Here is a 17,221-nt window from a genome sequence, read left to right on the forward strand (position 1 = left end):
TGGCATAGACAGAGTGGGCAGCAAAGGGTTGCCGCTGCTAACAAAGCCAGGACCCCACGCCTGCCTTCCCCTGGGGCCCGCCTGGACCCAGGTGGGTACCGGCCAGGTGGGCTGGCTCCTTCCTGAGCAACTGTGCTGGTAAGAAGCCTGGCTCCTCCTTTCCTGGAGAGACAATGCCCCCTCCCTTGCCAGAAATGGGAAAGACCTTACCTGGGATCCTGGTGCACCTGGAGGTCCAGGGGGACCGTGTGGTCCAGGGGGACCTGCCGGCAGAGTCACAGATGGTCACCTGGGGCCAGAGAAGCCCGCTGCCCCCATCAGCTCCGGAGAGGACCTTCCCACCCTCCCACCCCAGCCCCTGCCCTGGGTCTGTCTCCATGGGGGCAGCTAAGGAAGATGCGGTGAACGAATGGTGGGGGAGGGGGGCACCCGCTCCCTTGGCCTCCCCTGCCCACCGCCAGAGCGGAGAGCCCACCTCCACCCACTCTCCCTGCAGCCCTGACACCTCAACCAGAGCCTCATCCATGGGGCCACCCCGCAGCCCCTCCCCAGCCGGCTAGCTCCCCGGCAAATCTCGAGTCTCTCCCTCCTCGGGACCTCAGACCTGTCGCCTCTGAGGCCATCCTTCTTGCCTGGGTTACTACAACTGCTGCCTGACCATCTGCCCTCCACGCACCCCCCCAGAGTGACCTTTCAAATAGGTCCCTCTCAGCCCAGCCTCTTCCACCTTCATCAGTCAGATACCCCCTTCTGGAAAGTTCCTCTGCATCCGTGCCTTTGCCAATGCTGTTGCTTCCTCCTGGAGCTTCTCCAACCCCTCCACACCCCAGCAAACTCTTTGCTACTAGTCTCAGGCTAAGCATCACCTCCTCCAGGAAGTCTTCCAGGAACCTACCCTGCCCCTTCTCTAGGCAAAGCCCTGACACAGACCAGCCACTACCTCTGAGCACTGTCGGTTTGCACGCCTGCCCGCCCCCACCCCACGGGCCAGGGAGTGCCCAGGGGGTCAGGCCAGGCCTGACGGGTGCAGCGCAGGGAGTGGTGTTCCTGACTGAACTTCCCGAAAGCTTGGAAGAGTGAGGTCTCCGTCCGCAGTGGCCGGCACAGGTCTGTGCCTCTTGGGCTGCTAGGCTGTACCAATGTGCCCCCGGCATGCTTAGGGAGGACCCGCAGGAAAGTGTACCCCTGGTGGGGTGATGATCTGGACTCAGTCTAGCTAAAAGACAAACACCCTCCCAGCTCACTCCCAAATACCACTTTTTAAATGGGGCCACCCTGGCCCAGCTGCTCGCCCAGCCCTGCTTTCTCAGACCCTATGGGATTCACCGATAGTATGTGGGTACTGTTCGCCTTCTCCACTAGAATGTAAGGACCATGAGGACGGGAACCTTTGTTTTGTTTATTTAAGTATCCCAGGAACTCAGAACACTGCCCAGCTGAACTGTGCTCGGTGAATATTTCCTGAATTATGAGAGAGTGAATGAATGACAGAGAATGAGTGCCCGGGTCTGGAGCCCTAATCAAGAGGCGCCCCACCCGCCGGCCCCCAGGGCCTCTGTTGCTCGTTCTTTCAAAGGTAGAACCTGTCAGAGGAGACGTCCACACACCTGGGTGCCAGCCCCGCCCCACACTCCCCTCCTCCCCCAGCGAGGGCCCCATCCCGTCCCCTCCCCACACTCCCCTCCTCCCCCAGCGAGGGCCCCATCCCGTCCCCTCCTCCAGGGCCCTGCTCTCTGCCTGCAGGCCCAGGGCCTCCTGTATCTTATGGGCACCTGCCCCACCAGCTCCCTGGGTCTCCTGCATGGCCCCCACACCGCCCATGCAGACCCATGCCTCCCCACACCCACAGCATCCCTGCTCTGGCTCACACGAGGGCAGCCCGGGGCTGCATCACGTGGGCGTCGTCAGGGCTTGCTCTGGCAGAAACACTGTGGCCAGTCCCGGGGAGCTGCCGCCCGGGAGCAAGAGGCCCCACCTCAAGCCACTGCTGGCTGGGGCAGATCCCGTGCCCTGCCAAGGCCATGACCCCCAAGTGGCCCCCTCAAGGCCCCTTGGTCCAGGCCAAGCCCAGGAGGGGTTACCAGTGGAGACCAGCCTATGTTGTTGCCCTCTGTGCTCACCTGGAGGGCCGGGGGGGCCCCGGGGCCCTGGGACGCCCGCCAGCACGGTGTCCACGGCGGCAGAGGCCAGCTGCGCGTCTGCATCTGCGGGAAGGGCGGAGCGGCCCGTGACCTGGGGTGCAGGGCCGGCGGGGCTGAGGGGCTAGAGCCGAGATCCCCCGGAGCCAGGATGGGCCTGCCCGGCCCCGCTGCGCCTCACTGCGGCCCTGGTGAGCAGATGCCACTGCTCCCACGACTCAAGAGCAGCGCAGAGAGGCCAAACAGAGGGCAGGGGAAGCCCTGCGGGCTCCATTTAAAGCACAAACTCCTTCCTGAACACTCCAGGCCCTTGACTCTGGCCTCACCTTGCTTACCACCCAGGCTGGACGCTCTTCCAGGGTCTACCCCACATGCCCATCCTGACGTACCTGACTAGCTCACTCCTGTGGGGCCTCCTCCAGGAAGCCCTCCCTGCCCACCCCTCTGAGCTGCAGGGCCCTGGGCTGCCTCCATCAGGGCCCCAGAGCCGGGTGGAGTCTGTCTGATGGCCTGGGTCTCTCCAGGGTGAGCCCCGTGTGACTTCACCCTGCCCTATTCTCAGAGCCAGGACCAGACAGCCAGGCTTGGAAACGTCTGGATGGGGGTGGCTGCCTCTGCCTCTCCCTCCACTCATGGAAGCCTGGAGAGCCCTTCCATAGGCCTCACGGCGGGTGGCCTCCTACGGGTGCTCAGTCCTGGCCAGCCAGGTGCCCCCATGGGGCACCCCCACTGTCCCCAAACGTTCACACCTGGGTCTTCCAGGAAAGCTGCCCTCCCTCAGGGACCCCAGGGCTGGGGAAGAACGGTCCTGTCTGAGGAGGGCTCCCAGCACTAGACGTGGCAGGCGGGCAGTGCCAGGTGCAGGGCATCGCGCCCAAGCCAGGGCAGGCTGCAGCTCTCCTGGCCCGGGGACGCCGGCTGCTGAGCCCTTAGACTCCCAAGACACTTTACACGCATCATCCATTCTGCCCACTGGGGGGCGCCACTGAGCCCACCGTGAGGGTGAGGCGGTTGGGTCGTCAGGGAGTTAACACTTTCTCCTGCCCCTGTACCCACTGAGGGCAGCCCAGGCCCCTCAGTCCCCTTGGGAGTGAGCCCCTCCCTCATGGCTGGGGGCTGTGTTTTTTCACCCCCAGAGCGACTCCATCAGGATGTATGACCACCCCTCCTCCACGGATGGGGAAACCGAGGCTCAGAGAGGGTCACTGCGACTCAGGCGCAGGTCTTAACGCTCAGGGGAGGGCTACGCTGCCCGGGGCGGAGGGGCAGGAACACCAGCGGGGGGCGGGGCTTGGGCTTCTCCAACAGCTGACAAAGCGGCCCCTGGGATGTCACCCATTCCGAATTTCCAGTCGATCCTGCTTCTTAAAGCCCTTCCCACTCCCCAGGGCCCTTAACCAAAACGAAGCCCGCCGTGGGCTGCCGGCCCCGCCCCCAGCCCCGTCCTCGGGGCCTCCCTGGACCCGCCCTCCCCGCGCGCCGGGGCGGCTGTGTGTGTGCTCAGAGGCGCCCTCTCGCGCTAGACTGTAGCCTCTGCAGGCAGGAGGCTGTTTTGCTCACGGCTGTACGAGGCGGGCGGGTAAAAACAGAGTCCCACACGTCGTAGGTGATCCATCAACACATGTCCAGTGGCCTACAGTGAGGGGATTTGTGGAGAGGACATGGGGTAACGGATGACCCGAGGCCAGGCCAGAGAGCGCAGTGACCCGTGGGGGTCAGACCCCGGGGCAGGAGCTGAGCGCGGGTTGCCGCCCCACCCCGCCCCAGTCCCCCCCTAGGCGACCCCGCCCCCCAACTTGGCAGAGCCAAGGCTCCCCTCACTGACAGTCCGTTTGCTTCGTGGGGTCCTCTGGGGAGGGCTGGTCCCCCTGAAGACAGGCTCAGGCCCGCCCTCCCGCCCCACCCCTCAGGCATGACACTCACTGTCCTTGTCTGTCGGCGGCTGCAGGGAGTAGAGGACGCCTTGGGGGCCGTTTGGAGGGAGGCCTGGGCTGCCTGCTGGGCCGGGGGGGCCGGGGGGGCCAGGGCGCCCCATCTCTCCAGGAAGCCCACGGGGCCCTGGCGGCCCCAAGAGGCCTGCAGTGGGGAGGAGAGGAGTCACAGGAGGGCCGGGCCTCGTGTCTGACGTAACAGAGACGAGAAGCAGACCCTGAAGGGGACGGGGCTGGCGAGGGCCGGTGGTGGCCTCCAGGCCCAGGGACACCCTGGAGGGCTCTTCCGGGAGCTAATAACATGACTTCCCCTTCCCAGCCCAGTGCACAGGGGACCCGGGGCAGCCGGATGGGAGGTGAGGGGGGCGAGACAGAGGCCTAAGGTGCTTGGGGTGAGGCTGCCGTAGGGGTGGCAGTGGGAAGAAGTGAGCCTGGAGCCCCCCAAAATGGCAGTCATTAGCCCCAGCAAGAAAGGGGGTGCCTGGGATGCGTCGCCTGCTCAGACAGGGGAGAAACCCCAACCCCCTTCCCCCAGTGGACAGAGTCGGGTTGGGGCGTGGGGGGGGTGTCCTTACCAGGAGGACCCGCTGGGCCCTTCTCTCCTGCCTGGCCCCGGTCACCTTTGGAGCCTGGGGGACCTGCAGGCCCTGGTGGTCCCGCCTGTCCCGGGGGCCCTGGGGATAGAGTGAAATGAGGCCTGAGAACACTATGGGCTGAGCTGCCCCCCGTGGCTCCAGGCTTGACCACCTGGGCTGTCCGGTCAGACCTGCCTCCAGGAATCTGGCCCACCTGGGGCCCCCCACAATGGGACCACCATTAGCTCACATCAGTCATTACAGCTTGCAAACCATTTTTGTTCCTATTAACTTCTATGATCTCAAGAGCTACTTGTGTCCCCACCTGACAGATGGGGAAACTGAGGCTCAGAAAGCTGTGGCCCTTTGCTCAAGGGAGCAGAGCCAGGCTGTAAATGAGTCAGAATCCTCTCTCCGTGTCCTGCTGTCTCCTTGCTCAGGCTCAGGAACTGGGCTTCTGGCAAAGAGCTTCCCAATGAGGCCTCCTTAGAGACCCCAGGAAGCCCTGAAGGACATGCCTGCCCAGCTTCAGGGTCTCCAGGCCCCAAGGGTGGGCAAGAGTAGATGGAGAGGCCAGAGTCCCCCTGTGTGGCCTGGGGACAGCCCCTTCTCTCACTCTGGAAGCCCTGGGCCTGGGGAGGATGCTCAAAAATGCCTGCTGAACTGATGGAGGCCCTGGAGCTGCCGGTTTCCAGAGAGATTCCCACCTGCTCTCCAGGATTCCAGGGCTCACCCAGGTGTCAGCATTTGTAGGGTTTGTGCTCCACCTGGTGGCCATTCTTGGGAGCTGCACGTCCCGGTAAGAAGAAAGGTGCCCCAGGAGACCCGGAGCCCCTCCCAGCTTCCTCCCTCCCCTCCAGGGGGTGTTGGGGCCTGGGTCCTCCAGGGGGTGAGAAGCCCCCCCTTCCCCCCAGCCCCCGCTCCCTCCTCAGTCCCAGAAGAAGGATCTGAAGATGAGCATGGGGCAGCCCTCTGGAAATGAGACTTTGGGGAAAGTGGCTAGAGAGGTGTGGGGGGCGGGTGGCGCCCTAAAGTGAGATGCCCCCTCATCGCTTCTCGGCCTTTTGGCTAAGATCAAGTGAGATGCCCCCTCCTCTCATAGCAGGCCTAAGCTCACCCCTACACCCTCCCAGCCTCCAGAGACTGCAGAATATCTGATGCTTCCCTGGCCCCAGGGCTGGCCACTGGAGACAACTCTCCCACTGCTGTGGGTCTACAGGCAGGGAAGGGGATGGACCGTGTGCTCAGAGCTGAGTCTGGGCAGGAGGGCTAAGAAGATGGGGGCTCAACCTGGGGACAGGAGGAGGGAAGGCGTCACCTGCAAAGGGCTCCAGTGGGTCCGAGAATCACTGAGTCAAAATGGCTCTGGATCGCTGGGTGACCCCAGGGGTCACTTTTCCGAGCCTCAGTTCTCTCCTCTGTAACCTGAGCTTTACGAGCTTACTGGAATGATTAGCAATGATATCTGTACAGACTAGGGTGATATAAAAATATTTAATAACTGGCACAGCACAGATACTGACCAGTCAGACGAGATCTCAGCCTTAAACCCTTGAGTTCAGCCACACAGACAGTGCCAGCTCACCGCCCAGGGTAAAGCCCCAGAACTTCTCCTGCCACGTGGCAGGCATTCAACAATGCTGACTACCAGTATTACAGTTATTATTACTTTCTGCCGTCCCAGGGAGCAGAGCCCAAACCAATGTATAGAAACTGCAGAGAGAAAACATTTACCTCTGACTTCAAAGTGTGGTGGGAAGGGTGAAAACAACAGGTGAGTGGATGTCTTCCAACTTGGGTCAGAGGGTTCAGAGAGGATCCCCCAGAAGGGGGGCAGTCAGTAAGCTGCCCGTCCCTGGTGGTATGCAGGCAGGGGCTGCTATAAAATTGAGCCAATCAAGGATCGAGCTGGGCTGGGGGCCTAAGTGCAGGTGCTAAGGGGCAGCAGGGCAGTCAGCGAGGACAGTAGCTGGACTGTGAGGCAATAAGGAATGGTGAGGACTGCGGCAAACTGCAGAGCTTGAACGGGATCTGCAGGGGCAGCTGTGACTTAGCTGCAGCCAATTGTTTCTCTTTTTTAAATTTTTTTTTAATATAAATTTTTGGCCACACCACACGGCATGTGGGATCTTGGTTCCCTGACCAGGGATCAAACCCATGCCCCTTGCATTGGAAGTGCAGAGTCTTAACCACTGGACCACCAGGGAAGTCCCAGCCAATTGTTTCTATTAAGAGACAGCCAACCCCAATGGCCAGATCTTCCATTTTCCTAAGAGAAGCGAGAAATCCTGGTTTTTATGTGAAATCCCCCCAGGTTTTAGACTTTAGCTCAGTTTTTCAAAATGCCATGTGGGCATGTATGACCTCCTTGTGCAGGCCCTGAGAGGCCATGCCTCCCCCGTAGGCCTCACTCACCGGCCGGGCCCGTGGGCCTTCTCCTTTGGGGCCCGGGGTGGGCGAGAGGGAGGGCGTCAGGGAGGAGATCCTCGTTCCAGGGCGGTGGGGTGCTCTGGGGGGTCGGCAGGTCATTGTCCGGGCCCGAGGGCCGCTCTGCTGCTTCCAGAAGGAGAACCTGGGCCGGAGAAGGGGAGAAGGTCAGGCCCAGGCCAGGCGGGGGACACATGTGAATGGGAACGTGCGCCCCAGGAGACCAGCAGCTGCCCGCTGCTCTTGGGACCACCAGTCCCCTCGCTGGAATGTTCTCCCACCCCTGGCCCCCTCCCCTTCCCATTTCAGGAAGCCCTGCTGACCCTCGGGCTCAGGCAGGTCCCCTTTGGACACGTTCAGAGTCACCGTACTTTTCTCCTAGAGCGGCTGTCACCGGGATTAGACAGTGGCTGTTGGAATAACGACCACGGTCACCTCCACTTCACCGGCTCCTCTCAAGGGAGGGACTGGGCCCGCCTGTCCCCAACACTGCCTGGCTCAGGGCACAAACAACGCAGTCAGGGAATGTTTGTGGATGAACGGATGGAAGGAAGGCGGGAGGGAGGAAGGGGCAGAGGAAAAGAAAGGGAAGGGGAAGGAAAGGAAAGAAGGAGAAAGAATAAATAAATGGTCCCAGCTTGATGCATGATATTTAGCAGGAGCTCCAGAGAAACAAAGGTGGCCATGGTCACTCAGGGCCAGCCTGGAAAGCAGCCTGTCCTCTCCCCTGGAGGAAAGCAGGGGTCAAAAACCGAAAGGACCCCGGGCCTCAGTGGGAGACTCTCCCTAATTCACGTGAACTGGGAGCCAGGAGGCCTCAGAGAGGCCCTGCTGTCCCCAAAGAGGCTAGCAGGGGGCGCTGCGTGCCCGGGATCTGCACAGGGCAGGCAGGCAGATGCTAGCACACAGTAGACCCAGCCACCCCAGCAGACGGGGCCCTGGGGTTCCCGGGCCATATCAGATGGAGCCCGGCTTCCTGTCCCGACCTGCCAGACGGGAAGGAAGAAGTCCAGTGTCTCACGTCCACTCCAGCTCTTAGAAACCCGAATCCCGCGTCCTGCTAGAGTCTCCGACTCAGTGTGTGAGATGAAAGTGTTCTGAGGACGGGGCTGAGGGTGGGCCTGGCTGGGCACACCCCCGCCGCCCCCCAGGACCCCCCCGGCCCCGACATGAGAATCACTGGCGTCTAATTTCGCAGGTGCTGCTGCCTGAAGGCATCCAAACTCCAGCCCCTTGGCCTATACCCCACCCGATGCCCACCCCAACACGGGAGTCCATACTTCCCGGAGGGCCTAATGGGCCCCCAGGCCTCTTCCAGTGCCCCTCCGCCTGCCTGTGGCCATCGCTCGGCCCGTCATGTCCCCCCTCCCCAGGCCTGTGGCCTCAGGCTCTGCCACAGCCCTCTGCCTCCCCCGCCTCCGCCTGCCCCCTCCCTCTCCTGCAGCCCCCGGTCCCCACAATCAACAGCAGTGCGTGAGGAACTCCTGCAAAGCAACCCCCTAAAAGCCGCCAGTATCTCCACACACTTCGTACACAGGCACCCGCCTTGGCCTCACCTGCGTCTCTTCCAGCCTGCTCTGCTCCAGCTGCCCTGAACTCGCCCAGTGCCCCTCAAGCCCAAGACTGCCCACCTCCAAGCCCGAGCTCCTGCAGGGCCCTCCACCAGCCCTGCCCCCAACCCCGACCCCCGGAAGATTCCGAGATCCTCCTCCCTTTGTCTGTCTGACCCTCTGGGCAGAAGGGGGCCCTCCCCTCCTGTGTGTCCCCTCAGCTCCTGTACAATCACTTTGTGCCCACAGCCAGGGCAGCGGTGGGAGCAATGCCACCAGCCCCGCCCTCATGAGTCGGGACCACCTGGGGAGGGGGCGCCCTCCTTGCTCTCGGTCCCCAGAGCCCAGCACGGGTTAAGTGCCATGTGATGGGGGAAGCTGAGACCCTGCTACCAGCCAGGCTGGTTTGAATCCCTGCTCTCCTACTAGGTGACCACTGTGTGACCTTGTGCAAGCATCGTGACCTCTGTGGGCCTCAGTTTTCCCATCAGCAAAATGGGGGTGATAACACTGACCCTGAAGGGCCGCAGGAGATCGGGAGCGCTCAATACATGGGCACCCCGGTTAGTCCTGCTGATGCTGGGATGGTGGGGGTGTCACGGGAACAAACGGCTGACTTCCCAGCACCCAGGCCTGGCTGGGCTGGGGTTCTGTGGCTGTGCAGAAAGGGTCCCTGTGAGCGCCCCCTCCCACCAGTTCTGCGGTGTCCCGGGGCCTGGGTGACAGAGTCTCTGAGGACTCTTGAGAACCAAGTGGCACCCCTGCATCAGATCTCAGGTTCCCATTTGTGTTGGGTGGGTGGGTTCCTGACCCTTGAGGCTCCGGTGACCCCCAGGGCTGCTGTCTCTCAGCCCCTCTCCTTTCTGGTCCTCACAAGGGCTCATGAGGCAGGAAGGGCCACTGCAGCCCCATCACAGGCGAGGTGGAAATAGAGGCTCAGAGACTGCAAGTGACTTGCCCAAGGTCACCCAGCAAGTAGGCGGTGGGGCCAGGGCCCCATGTGGTGCCTCACCCACCTCCCCACAGCCGGGCCACAACCTTGGCCTCAGTGGAGCTTCACGGAGGCACAGAGAAGGGGAGCAGATGGCTCAGATCACACAGCAGCTCGGGGGTGGAACCCCATCTCCTGAGCCCTGGAACCCCCTCTAGGAAGGGAGGGTTACAATTCCTGCCCCAACCACTGACTGTCCACTGGGAAGCTGACCGGCCGCGGCCAAGTGGAGGAGCTGGGCGGCAGGGAAAGGAGACTTGTCTGTCGGTGCCTGTGATGTGGGACCCAGAGCCGTGGGTGTGAGGATGGAGGTGAGGAGAACCGTCAGTACCTGGTGCCCCAGGGCTTGGGGGCAGGAGGGTGGGCGACGGCAGGAGTAGCTCCCTTGTTTCTGGCCTGGCTCCGGGGATGGTGGGGTTGCCACCAGTCAAACAGGGGCACAGGAGAGGGCAGGTTTGGGGGTGAAGGTGATCAGTCCGGGGGGTGAGTTGAGATGCAGCGTCTCGGGGGAACCTTCAGATGGACATATTTAACAGGGAGTAGCCAGGAGCAGTAGGGGGTTTGGAGCAGCTTGGAAAGATCAAGGAGGGGGCACCCGGCCTGGGCTCCTGGGGTCAGGCCCAGCTCTCCTTTTGTGGCAGAGCTCCCAGGACTCCCAAGGGGACCCGCCACCTGCAGCCTTGCCCCTGCACCAGACACCCGGCTCACTTCTTCCTGGGACACTTCCCATGCAGACACCAAGGCCCACAGAGCCCACGGACCCGGGCAGAGCAGCCCTGGCCACTGTCAAGTTAGAATCAGCCCCCACCAGAGTCCAAGTCCTCCTGGCCTGGCCATGGCCAACCTCCCAGAGAAACTGACCCCATTCCTGCCGGGCATGAGCACACCAGGGCGGGCAGCAGTGGGCGTGGGGACTTAGCCCAAGAAAACCAGACCTCGGCCAGCCTCGGAGGGCAGTGGCTCTGATGACGTCACGGCGGCCTGGCTGATTGGCCAGGACGCCGCCCTCCTGCACTGGAGAGCAGCCGAGTTCCGAGGCTCCTGTGACCCTCACTCAGGGAAATGCCCTCGGGCTGCCTCCCACTCAGTCTGGTCCTTGGAGTCAGAGTGTAAACTGAGGGGCAGGAGAGGAAGGAAGGCAGGAAACTTTTTCTGCTGGCCTTCCACCCCACCATCGCCCAACAGCCATTCCAGCCTGTCCCAGGAAAAGAGTGTGGCAGGAATCTAGATGAGCTCCTAGGTCTGGGTCCTTTGGCGACTCGGGCACTGTGCGGAGTGTAAATGGAACAGTCCCTTGTGGTCGCCTGGCCTCCAACCTCCTCCTCTTCCCTGGCTCGAGAACCCCCTACTGTGTGCCTGCGGGTGTGCCCCAGAGGAGGAATCATGACTGGCCAATTACTCATTTTCCCAGCTTCCTTGCAACTAGGAGGTGGGCATATAGCCCAGTGCTGGCCAATGACACATAATGAATCTGTTGGGGTGCTTTACTTCCCCCCCCCACTTCCTGCCTTTGAACAAGGTATAAGGATGTGAGGCCTTGAGCTGCAGCAGCCACTTTGTAACCATGAGGCGCTGACCATGAGACCAAAAGCCAATTCACTAAGGAGGTGGAGAGGAAGGCTGTGAAGAGTCTGGGGTCTTGAGCCATCAAACCAATCCTGAGACCACTAACTTCTGGACTTCCTATTGAACTAACAATAAATGGTAAGGAATAAGCTGCCAGTGGCTGGGTTTCTGTTACTTGCCACTGAACACATGCCTTCTGATATGCCAAAACAGGTTTCCTGTCTGAAGAAGCAGAAGTTGCAATTTCCAGGCCTCAGAGTTACTGCTCTCTTATGCCAGCTGCCTGGATTCTGACTCCCCATCTGGGGTCTGCCTGCCTGGTTCTGCCTTCACCCACCTGACCCCGGCCCCTGACCCCAGCTCCATGTTCTCTCTGACCCCTGCGGGCTCACCTGACCTCAGCACAGCCCCTGAGGCTGCGGGGCTGTCCTGGCTGCTAGCCTGGCTTGTGTCCCCCTCCCTCTGCAGGCTGCCGCCTCTCAGGGCCCTCTGACCGGGCTGACGAAGCTCTCAGGGGCCCAGTTTCTCCAGGGGACACTTGGGCATAAAGCAGGCAGGTGGGCAGCTGGAAGGTGATCCAGATAAGACACAGGAGTTGAGACAGGAGTCTCCCACCCCCTACCTGGGGATCCAGAAGAAACGCAGTGGCAGCCACCTCTCTGCACAACCGTCTCGAGCTACTTCTCCTGTTCCCCACCCAGGAGCCACCTGAGCTCACCCCTGTCCACCAGCCTCAGAATGACCCAGTGAGGGGCCGGGAAATGTCTCCTTCAATTTCCATTTTACAGGGCAGCAGACTGAGGCCCAGAGCTAGGAAGGGACCTGCCAAGGCAGAGCAATTACTGGGACAGCCCGACCCCACCCCACCCCACCCCCGCCCCGTAATCCCCTGAGGTCTACAGAGGGGTCATGACCCTCACCCTCAGGGCCAGAGAGTAAGCCCCACCCCCAGCCCGCTGCCGTGGCCCTGGCCATGGTCGTGGTGCAGCCTCTCTAGGCAGAGGGAGGTGTCAGGGTGGGAGGACCAGGTGAGGAATTGCTCATGGCGGGAGGGCATGAGCGAGGGCTAAGTGGGCGGGGGACAGCTGGCACGGTGCCAGTCCTCCCGCAGAGCTGTGACTTTTAACACCCCAGTGTACTGGGCCTGGGCCAGAGCAGGTTGTCAGCCAATGCTCGTCCAAGCCATGCGGAGGTTTCAGATGCCTGGAAAATGTCCATCAGGCCAGCCAGCCTGGGGACCCCACCTTTTCTAAAGTCTCAGGTACCAGAAGTTCATCCCAGCATCTTCCCCAGCATCCCTCACACCTGGGCCCCTCAGGTTTCTTGCTCACCCCACTCCCTTCCCCAACCCCAGGAGACTGGCCTGGCCCAGAGAAGGTTACCCCGGGCCACTGAAGCCCCAAACAGCACCCATCGCCCAGGACCAGGCTGCTCAGTCCTGCGGGGCTCCCTGCGGCTGATGCAAGCCCCTCCCCAACCAGCTCCCTAGGCCCTCTATCCCCAGACCATCTGACCTTGGCCTCCAGCGTGGTCAGCCGGTCACTCATGTCACTGAGCCGGGTACAGTTCATGCATTCTGAAAGAGAAGAGGTGAGAGTGGAGTAGATCCTGGGGAGAGAGCAGTCCAGCCACAAGGATAGCCTCTGGTCAGGCAGGCAGGGAAATCTCTGAGCTGTTGCCAGCAAGACTCCTACCCATCCTTCAGAGCCTTATCCTTAGCGCCCCCTCCTCCATGCAGTCTGCCTGACCTCTGACCCTCCTTTCTGGGCATCCACAGCACAGAGTACTGTCTGTTTACTCAGTGAATTGTCTGAGCCAGCACCTGGGATGCCTTGTCAGTCTGTGGGTGCCGCATGGACGGGGTCTTTGTCTATTTTGTTTGTTCATGAATTTCAGTGCCTGGCACAAAACAGAGGCTCAAAAAATATCTGATAGTTGATGAATGGATAGTAAAGGAGACACGCTCCCTGACTTTGAGAACTACAGTCTGGGGAAGGATACAGGCAAATAGACACAGGCTGGTAAGGGCTATAAGAACAGAATGCGCAAAAGAGAATCATGGGGGATGTCAAAGCCCATCTGGGGTGGGCAGTGGTCCAGGAGGGCTTCCTGGAGGCAGTGGCATCTAAGGTGAGGCCTGAGGGATGCACGATGACTGGTCAGGTTCAGCAGAAGGAAGAATAAGGGCTGAGGCCCCAAGAACAGAACAGGGGAGCGTCTGCCAGCAGCCTGGCCTATCCGAGCACACCTGCGGGCCACCAAGGCTGGAGCAGTGGGCTGGGCCCTGACACAGGAGGCCGGGGGGGGGGAAGATCTTGGCAGTATCCTGAGGCCAATGGGCTGCTGTTGGAGGGGGTGAAAGCCAAGGTCAGATTTGCATTTTTAAAAGCTCACTCTGGCAGCGGAAGTGTCCCATGGGTGGGAGTGGGAGGGCCTGGGAGCGGGAAGGCCAATTAGGAGACCAGTCACTGTTAACCTCCCAGGCATACATCTCCCTAGGCTGTAATCATCTATTTATGTCTGTCTCCCCCAGAGACCCAGAGCTCTTTAATGAGGAAATAGATGGTTCAAAGCTGTTCTAAAGAGCTTTTATTGCTCTAGAAGTCAAGAGATGCTTAGATTCCTCCCTCAGTTCAAAGCCTGACCCTACAGGAACCCCATTCTGGCTAAACAGACACACGAGAGGTATTAGGGTAACTCGGCAGGTCCCACTTGGGGTTCAGAAGCCCCTTGGCCACAGCGAGGCCCCCATGCTCACCAGCGGGGTACCCGGCCCTCCATCATCAGCCTTGTCTGTCCCCCATCTTTGTCGCTGAATGCAAACCACCTTGTAAATGTCCTTATTTTAAAATAATGATTGCGCTGTGAGAGACGTGAGGAGACCACCAGGATCTTAGGACCACGGGAATAGGTGATTCCGGCTGTGTCCTCCCCGGGGGCGCCCAGCCTTGAGGCCAGGGGTGCTGAGAGTTCCCACTTTCTGCTCACCAGCCCTACCTGGCTTTACAAGGCACCAGCCCTACCTGGGTTTATGTGGGCTGGCAGGGGTCCCCTCATCCTCATCTCCCTCCCCATCTACCCTGGGCTGGGCCCAGTCAGTGGTTTATAAGCCTTTTTTAGGAACAGAACTCTTTCTCCCCCAATAAAACCTTGTCAGTAACCCCGATACATAAAAGAGATTAAAGACTGAGGCGTAAACACTGAAACTTTGAAACAACCAGAAGAATGTATACAGTTGTCTGACTCGGGGACGGGGCAAGACTTCACAAAGGATCAGCGAGAAAGGAGGCGGTTTTCTGGTTAAATGTGGGGGACTGAACACACATGTTTCCCTCTAGTTCCTCCCAGGAAAGGGATGGTAAAGGAAGAAAAAGGTACAAACCACAAAGCAGAGAGATGGTCAGAGGAGACTTTGCAGGGAAAGGCAGCCAGGGGCCGCGTCCCAGGCTCGCAGACACAGGAGGGCTTGGAGATCAGGGAAAGGCGAGGGTCCTCTCTGGGCTCAACGACCCACCCAAGGGGAAAGGCCCACAGGCGCTGATACCTGGGGAGGCCCCCTTCCCCGCGCCCCCGCACCCCCTGTACAACGGCCTCCAGTCAACAAGGCCAAAACACACGGAAAGAGCCCCAGGGGGCTTTTAGTGCCTCCCTCCTAAATACAGATGGTCCAGGATTCCTGTGCCTCTGAAAGAGGCCCTTCATGGGAAAGACAGACATCAAAACAAACAGGGTCCCATTTGTCATTCCACCCACCCTACCCTCCACCCTCCACCTTACTTTCCACCCACCCACCTTCCCATTCATCCATCCCCCACCCGTCCCTTCACACACCCACCCCCGACGCTACCCATCCCCAACCATCCCTTCATCCACCTGGAGGCACCGTGGCTGCCCGTGAGCCCCTTGGTGACCCCGCGCTGATCCTGATGGGCGGATGGCAGGGCAGCATGAATGGGGTGCCTGCCCTCGCAGCAAAGGCCCAAGAGCATCTCATGGGGGAAGAGGCGCTGACTCTGGAGGAGGGCTGGCCTGGAGAACTTTCCTGTTTGAGCCTCAGCTGTCCCGTCCACACACAGGAGGGCACCACCCCACCCCGGGGCCCAGCAGGAAGCGGGGGGCGCGGGGGCAGGATGGCCATGGGTGAGGTGTCAATCAGAGCCCCAGCCCCGCCCAGTGAACATTCCTGAGGCATTTAGGGGCTGTGAACACATTTCCAGGGTGTGAGGCAACAAATAGGACTCGCTGCAGGGGGGAAGGCCAGCAGAGGAAGGGGTGAGCCTTGGGCTCTCCCAGAAACCTATTTCTGGAAAGTGTGCTGGGCCCGGCCCTAGTTTGCTCTGGCACCGGGCACCCTGCTTGGCCTGTGGGGAGCGGCTTGACTGTCAGCAGGCACAGGGGCGTCCAGCTCCCCAGCCACGGAGAGGCCCAGCCAGCGGGCAGGGGCAAGGCTGCCAGCTCAGCCTCCCTGTGCCACCTGCCCGGGCAGGCGCTCTGAGACTGGGCGGGTTTTATGGTTCCCCTGGCATTCTGTCATCGACAGCAATTAAATTATGCATTTGACTTTCTCTAACCATTCCTCGGAGCGGTGGAAATATGGAGATGGGCCTGGCGGGGACGATCCTGGCTGTGTGACTGGCCGAGGCCCTGCCGCCTGGCTCTGGGCCGGTTCCCCCTCCCTGAGACGCAGACTCTAACTCTCTGGGATTCTGAGGATTCCCACCTTCCCAGCACACACAGGCCCGCGAGTGTTTCCTAGTTTTGAGGACACAGCGGCAGAACCTGTGTTGGGAGGTCTCTGCCCATATATCAGAAGGGTGGATGTGCCAGGCGAACTGGTGTGTGTGTGTGTATGTGTGTGTGTAAGAGAGAGAGAAACTGACTGCATGGCGTGGTCAGCAGAGAGAGCACTATAGAGGCCACTAACTCACTGTGTGGCTTGTGAGGCCCTCTTTCTCTCTGCACCTCAGTTTCCCCATCTGTAAAAGGGGTTTACATGGCTCAGCTCCAGGGGCCTCGGGCTCCTGGACTCTTTGCTCCTGCCCTGGCCGGCCGCCCTCTCTGCCTCTCTCTTTCTGTTCCTCCTCCCAGGTCACCCCACCTTGGTGCCTCCAGCTTCTGCCTACCTCACCCATCCCTTTCCTGCTTGGGCCACGAGACCCTGACAGGCGCAGCCAGGGCACTTGGATGGTCCTGTCCCCAGAGGCCCAGCTCCCTCTGAGAGGTCTCTGAAATGGTCTGCAGGTACGAGGCACACGCAGGGTGGATGTCACCTGCAGCCAACCCAACGGGGCCCAGCTGGAAGAGACCCCTAAAACCCCCCGGGAGACCTTTGACCCTAGTCAAGACTCCTAGGGGAAGAAACTTCCAAGGAGGTCAATAGGGTAAGATACTGCGGGGACAGGGGTAGGGCAGGCCAGCTCGACTGGCCATGGGTGCACACAGGGCACCACAGGCACAAGGGGGTCCTGAGTGACCTGTTTCCCCAATGTGACAAGAGCTATGGAGGTAAGCTCCCCCCCGCCGCCAAAAGCCTGACTCTAGGGAATGAAAATTGGGGGTAAAGAGGGGTACAGGGGACTCTCCTTTCTCATGGTAAGCCTTGAAGAGCTACTGGCCTTTTTAAAACAATGTATATATTTAATATACATAATATAATTTAAATTTTTAACTGGGTGAAAACATGAAACGTGCTTATGATGCTGTGTGGAAAATATACAAAATTGTATCTATTCATGAGCTGGCAGGAAACAAGCCAGCTGCAGGCTGGAGTTCCAGAGCTGGTGCCACCAAGACATGATCATTCCGATTTTTCCCATCCTGGTGTTTCCAATTCAGCCTGCAGCTCTTAAGTGCCCTCTGGTGCTCTGAGCCTAGCTCCGTGGGTAGCAGCGAGGACCTGGTAGGATTTTGTAAAATACCTTCCCTGGGGGGGCTTCCCTGGTGGCGCAGTGGTTAAGAGTCCGCCTGCCAATGCAGGGGACACGGGTTCGAGCCCTGGTCCGGGAAGATCCCACGTGCCGCGGAGCAGCTAAGCCCGTGCGCC

At 60.5% G+C, this 17,221-nt stretch overlaps 1 protein-coding gene across 1 annotated transcript in view; it reads right to left on the reverse strand.

Annotated features, from left to right (window-relative positions):
• Positions 1–210: 210 nt before the first annotated feature.
• Positions 211–17,221, reverse strand: part of COL26A1 (collagen type XXVI alpha 1 chain) — a gene marked incomplete at its 3' end in the record, with an annotated part of 31,803 nt that continues 14,792 nt past the window's right edge. The window contains exons 2-7 of the mRNA XM_028485687.1: positions 12,693–12,754; positions 7,060–7,216; positions 4,645–4,743; positions 4,062–4,214; positions 2,121–2,204; positions 211–263 (exon numbers count right to left, since the gene is read on the reverse strand). Of these exons, the coding sequence (XP_028341488.1) occupies positions 211–263; positions 2,121–2,204; positions 4,062–4,214; positions 4,645–4,743; positions 7,060–7,216; positions 12,693–12,754 (608 nt within the window). The remainder of the gene's footprint in view (positions 264–2,120; positions 2,205–4,061; positions 4,215–4,644; positions 4,744–7,059; positions 7,217–12,692; positions 12,755–17,221) is intronic.

The sequence above is a fragment of the Physeter macrocephalus genome, unplaced genomic scaffold, assembly GCF_002837175.3.
Source record: "Physeter macrocephalus isolate SW-GA unplaced genomic scaffold, ASM283717v5 random_642, whole genome shotgun sequence".
NCBI lineage: Eukaryota > Metazoa > Chordata > Mammalia > Artiodactyla > Physeteridae > Physeter > Physeter macrocephalus.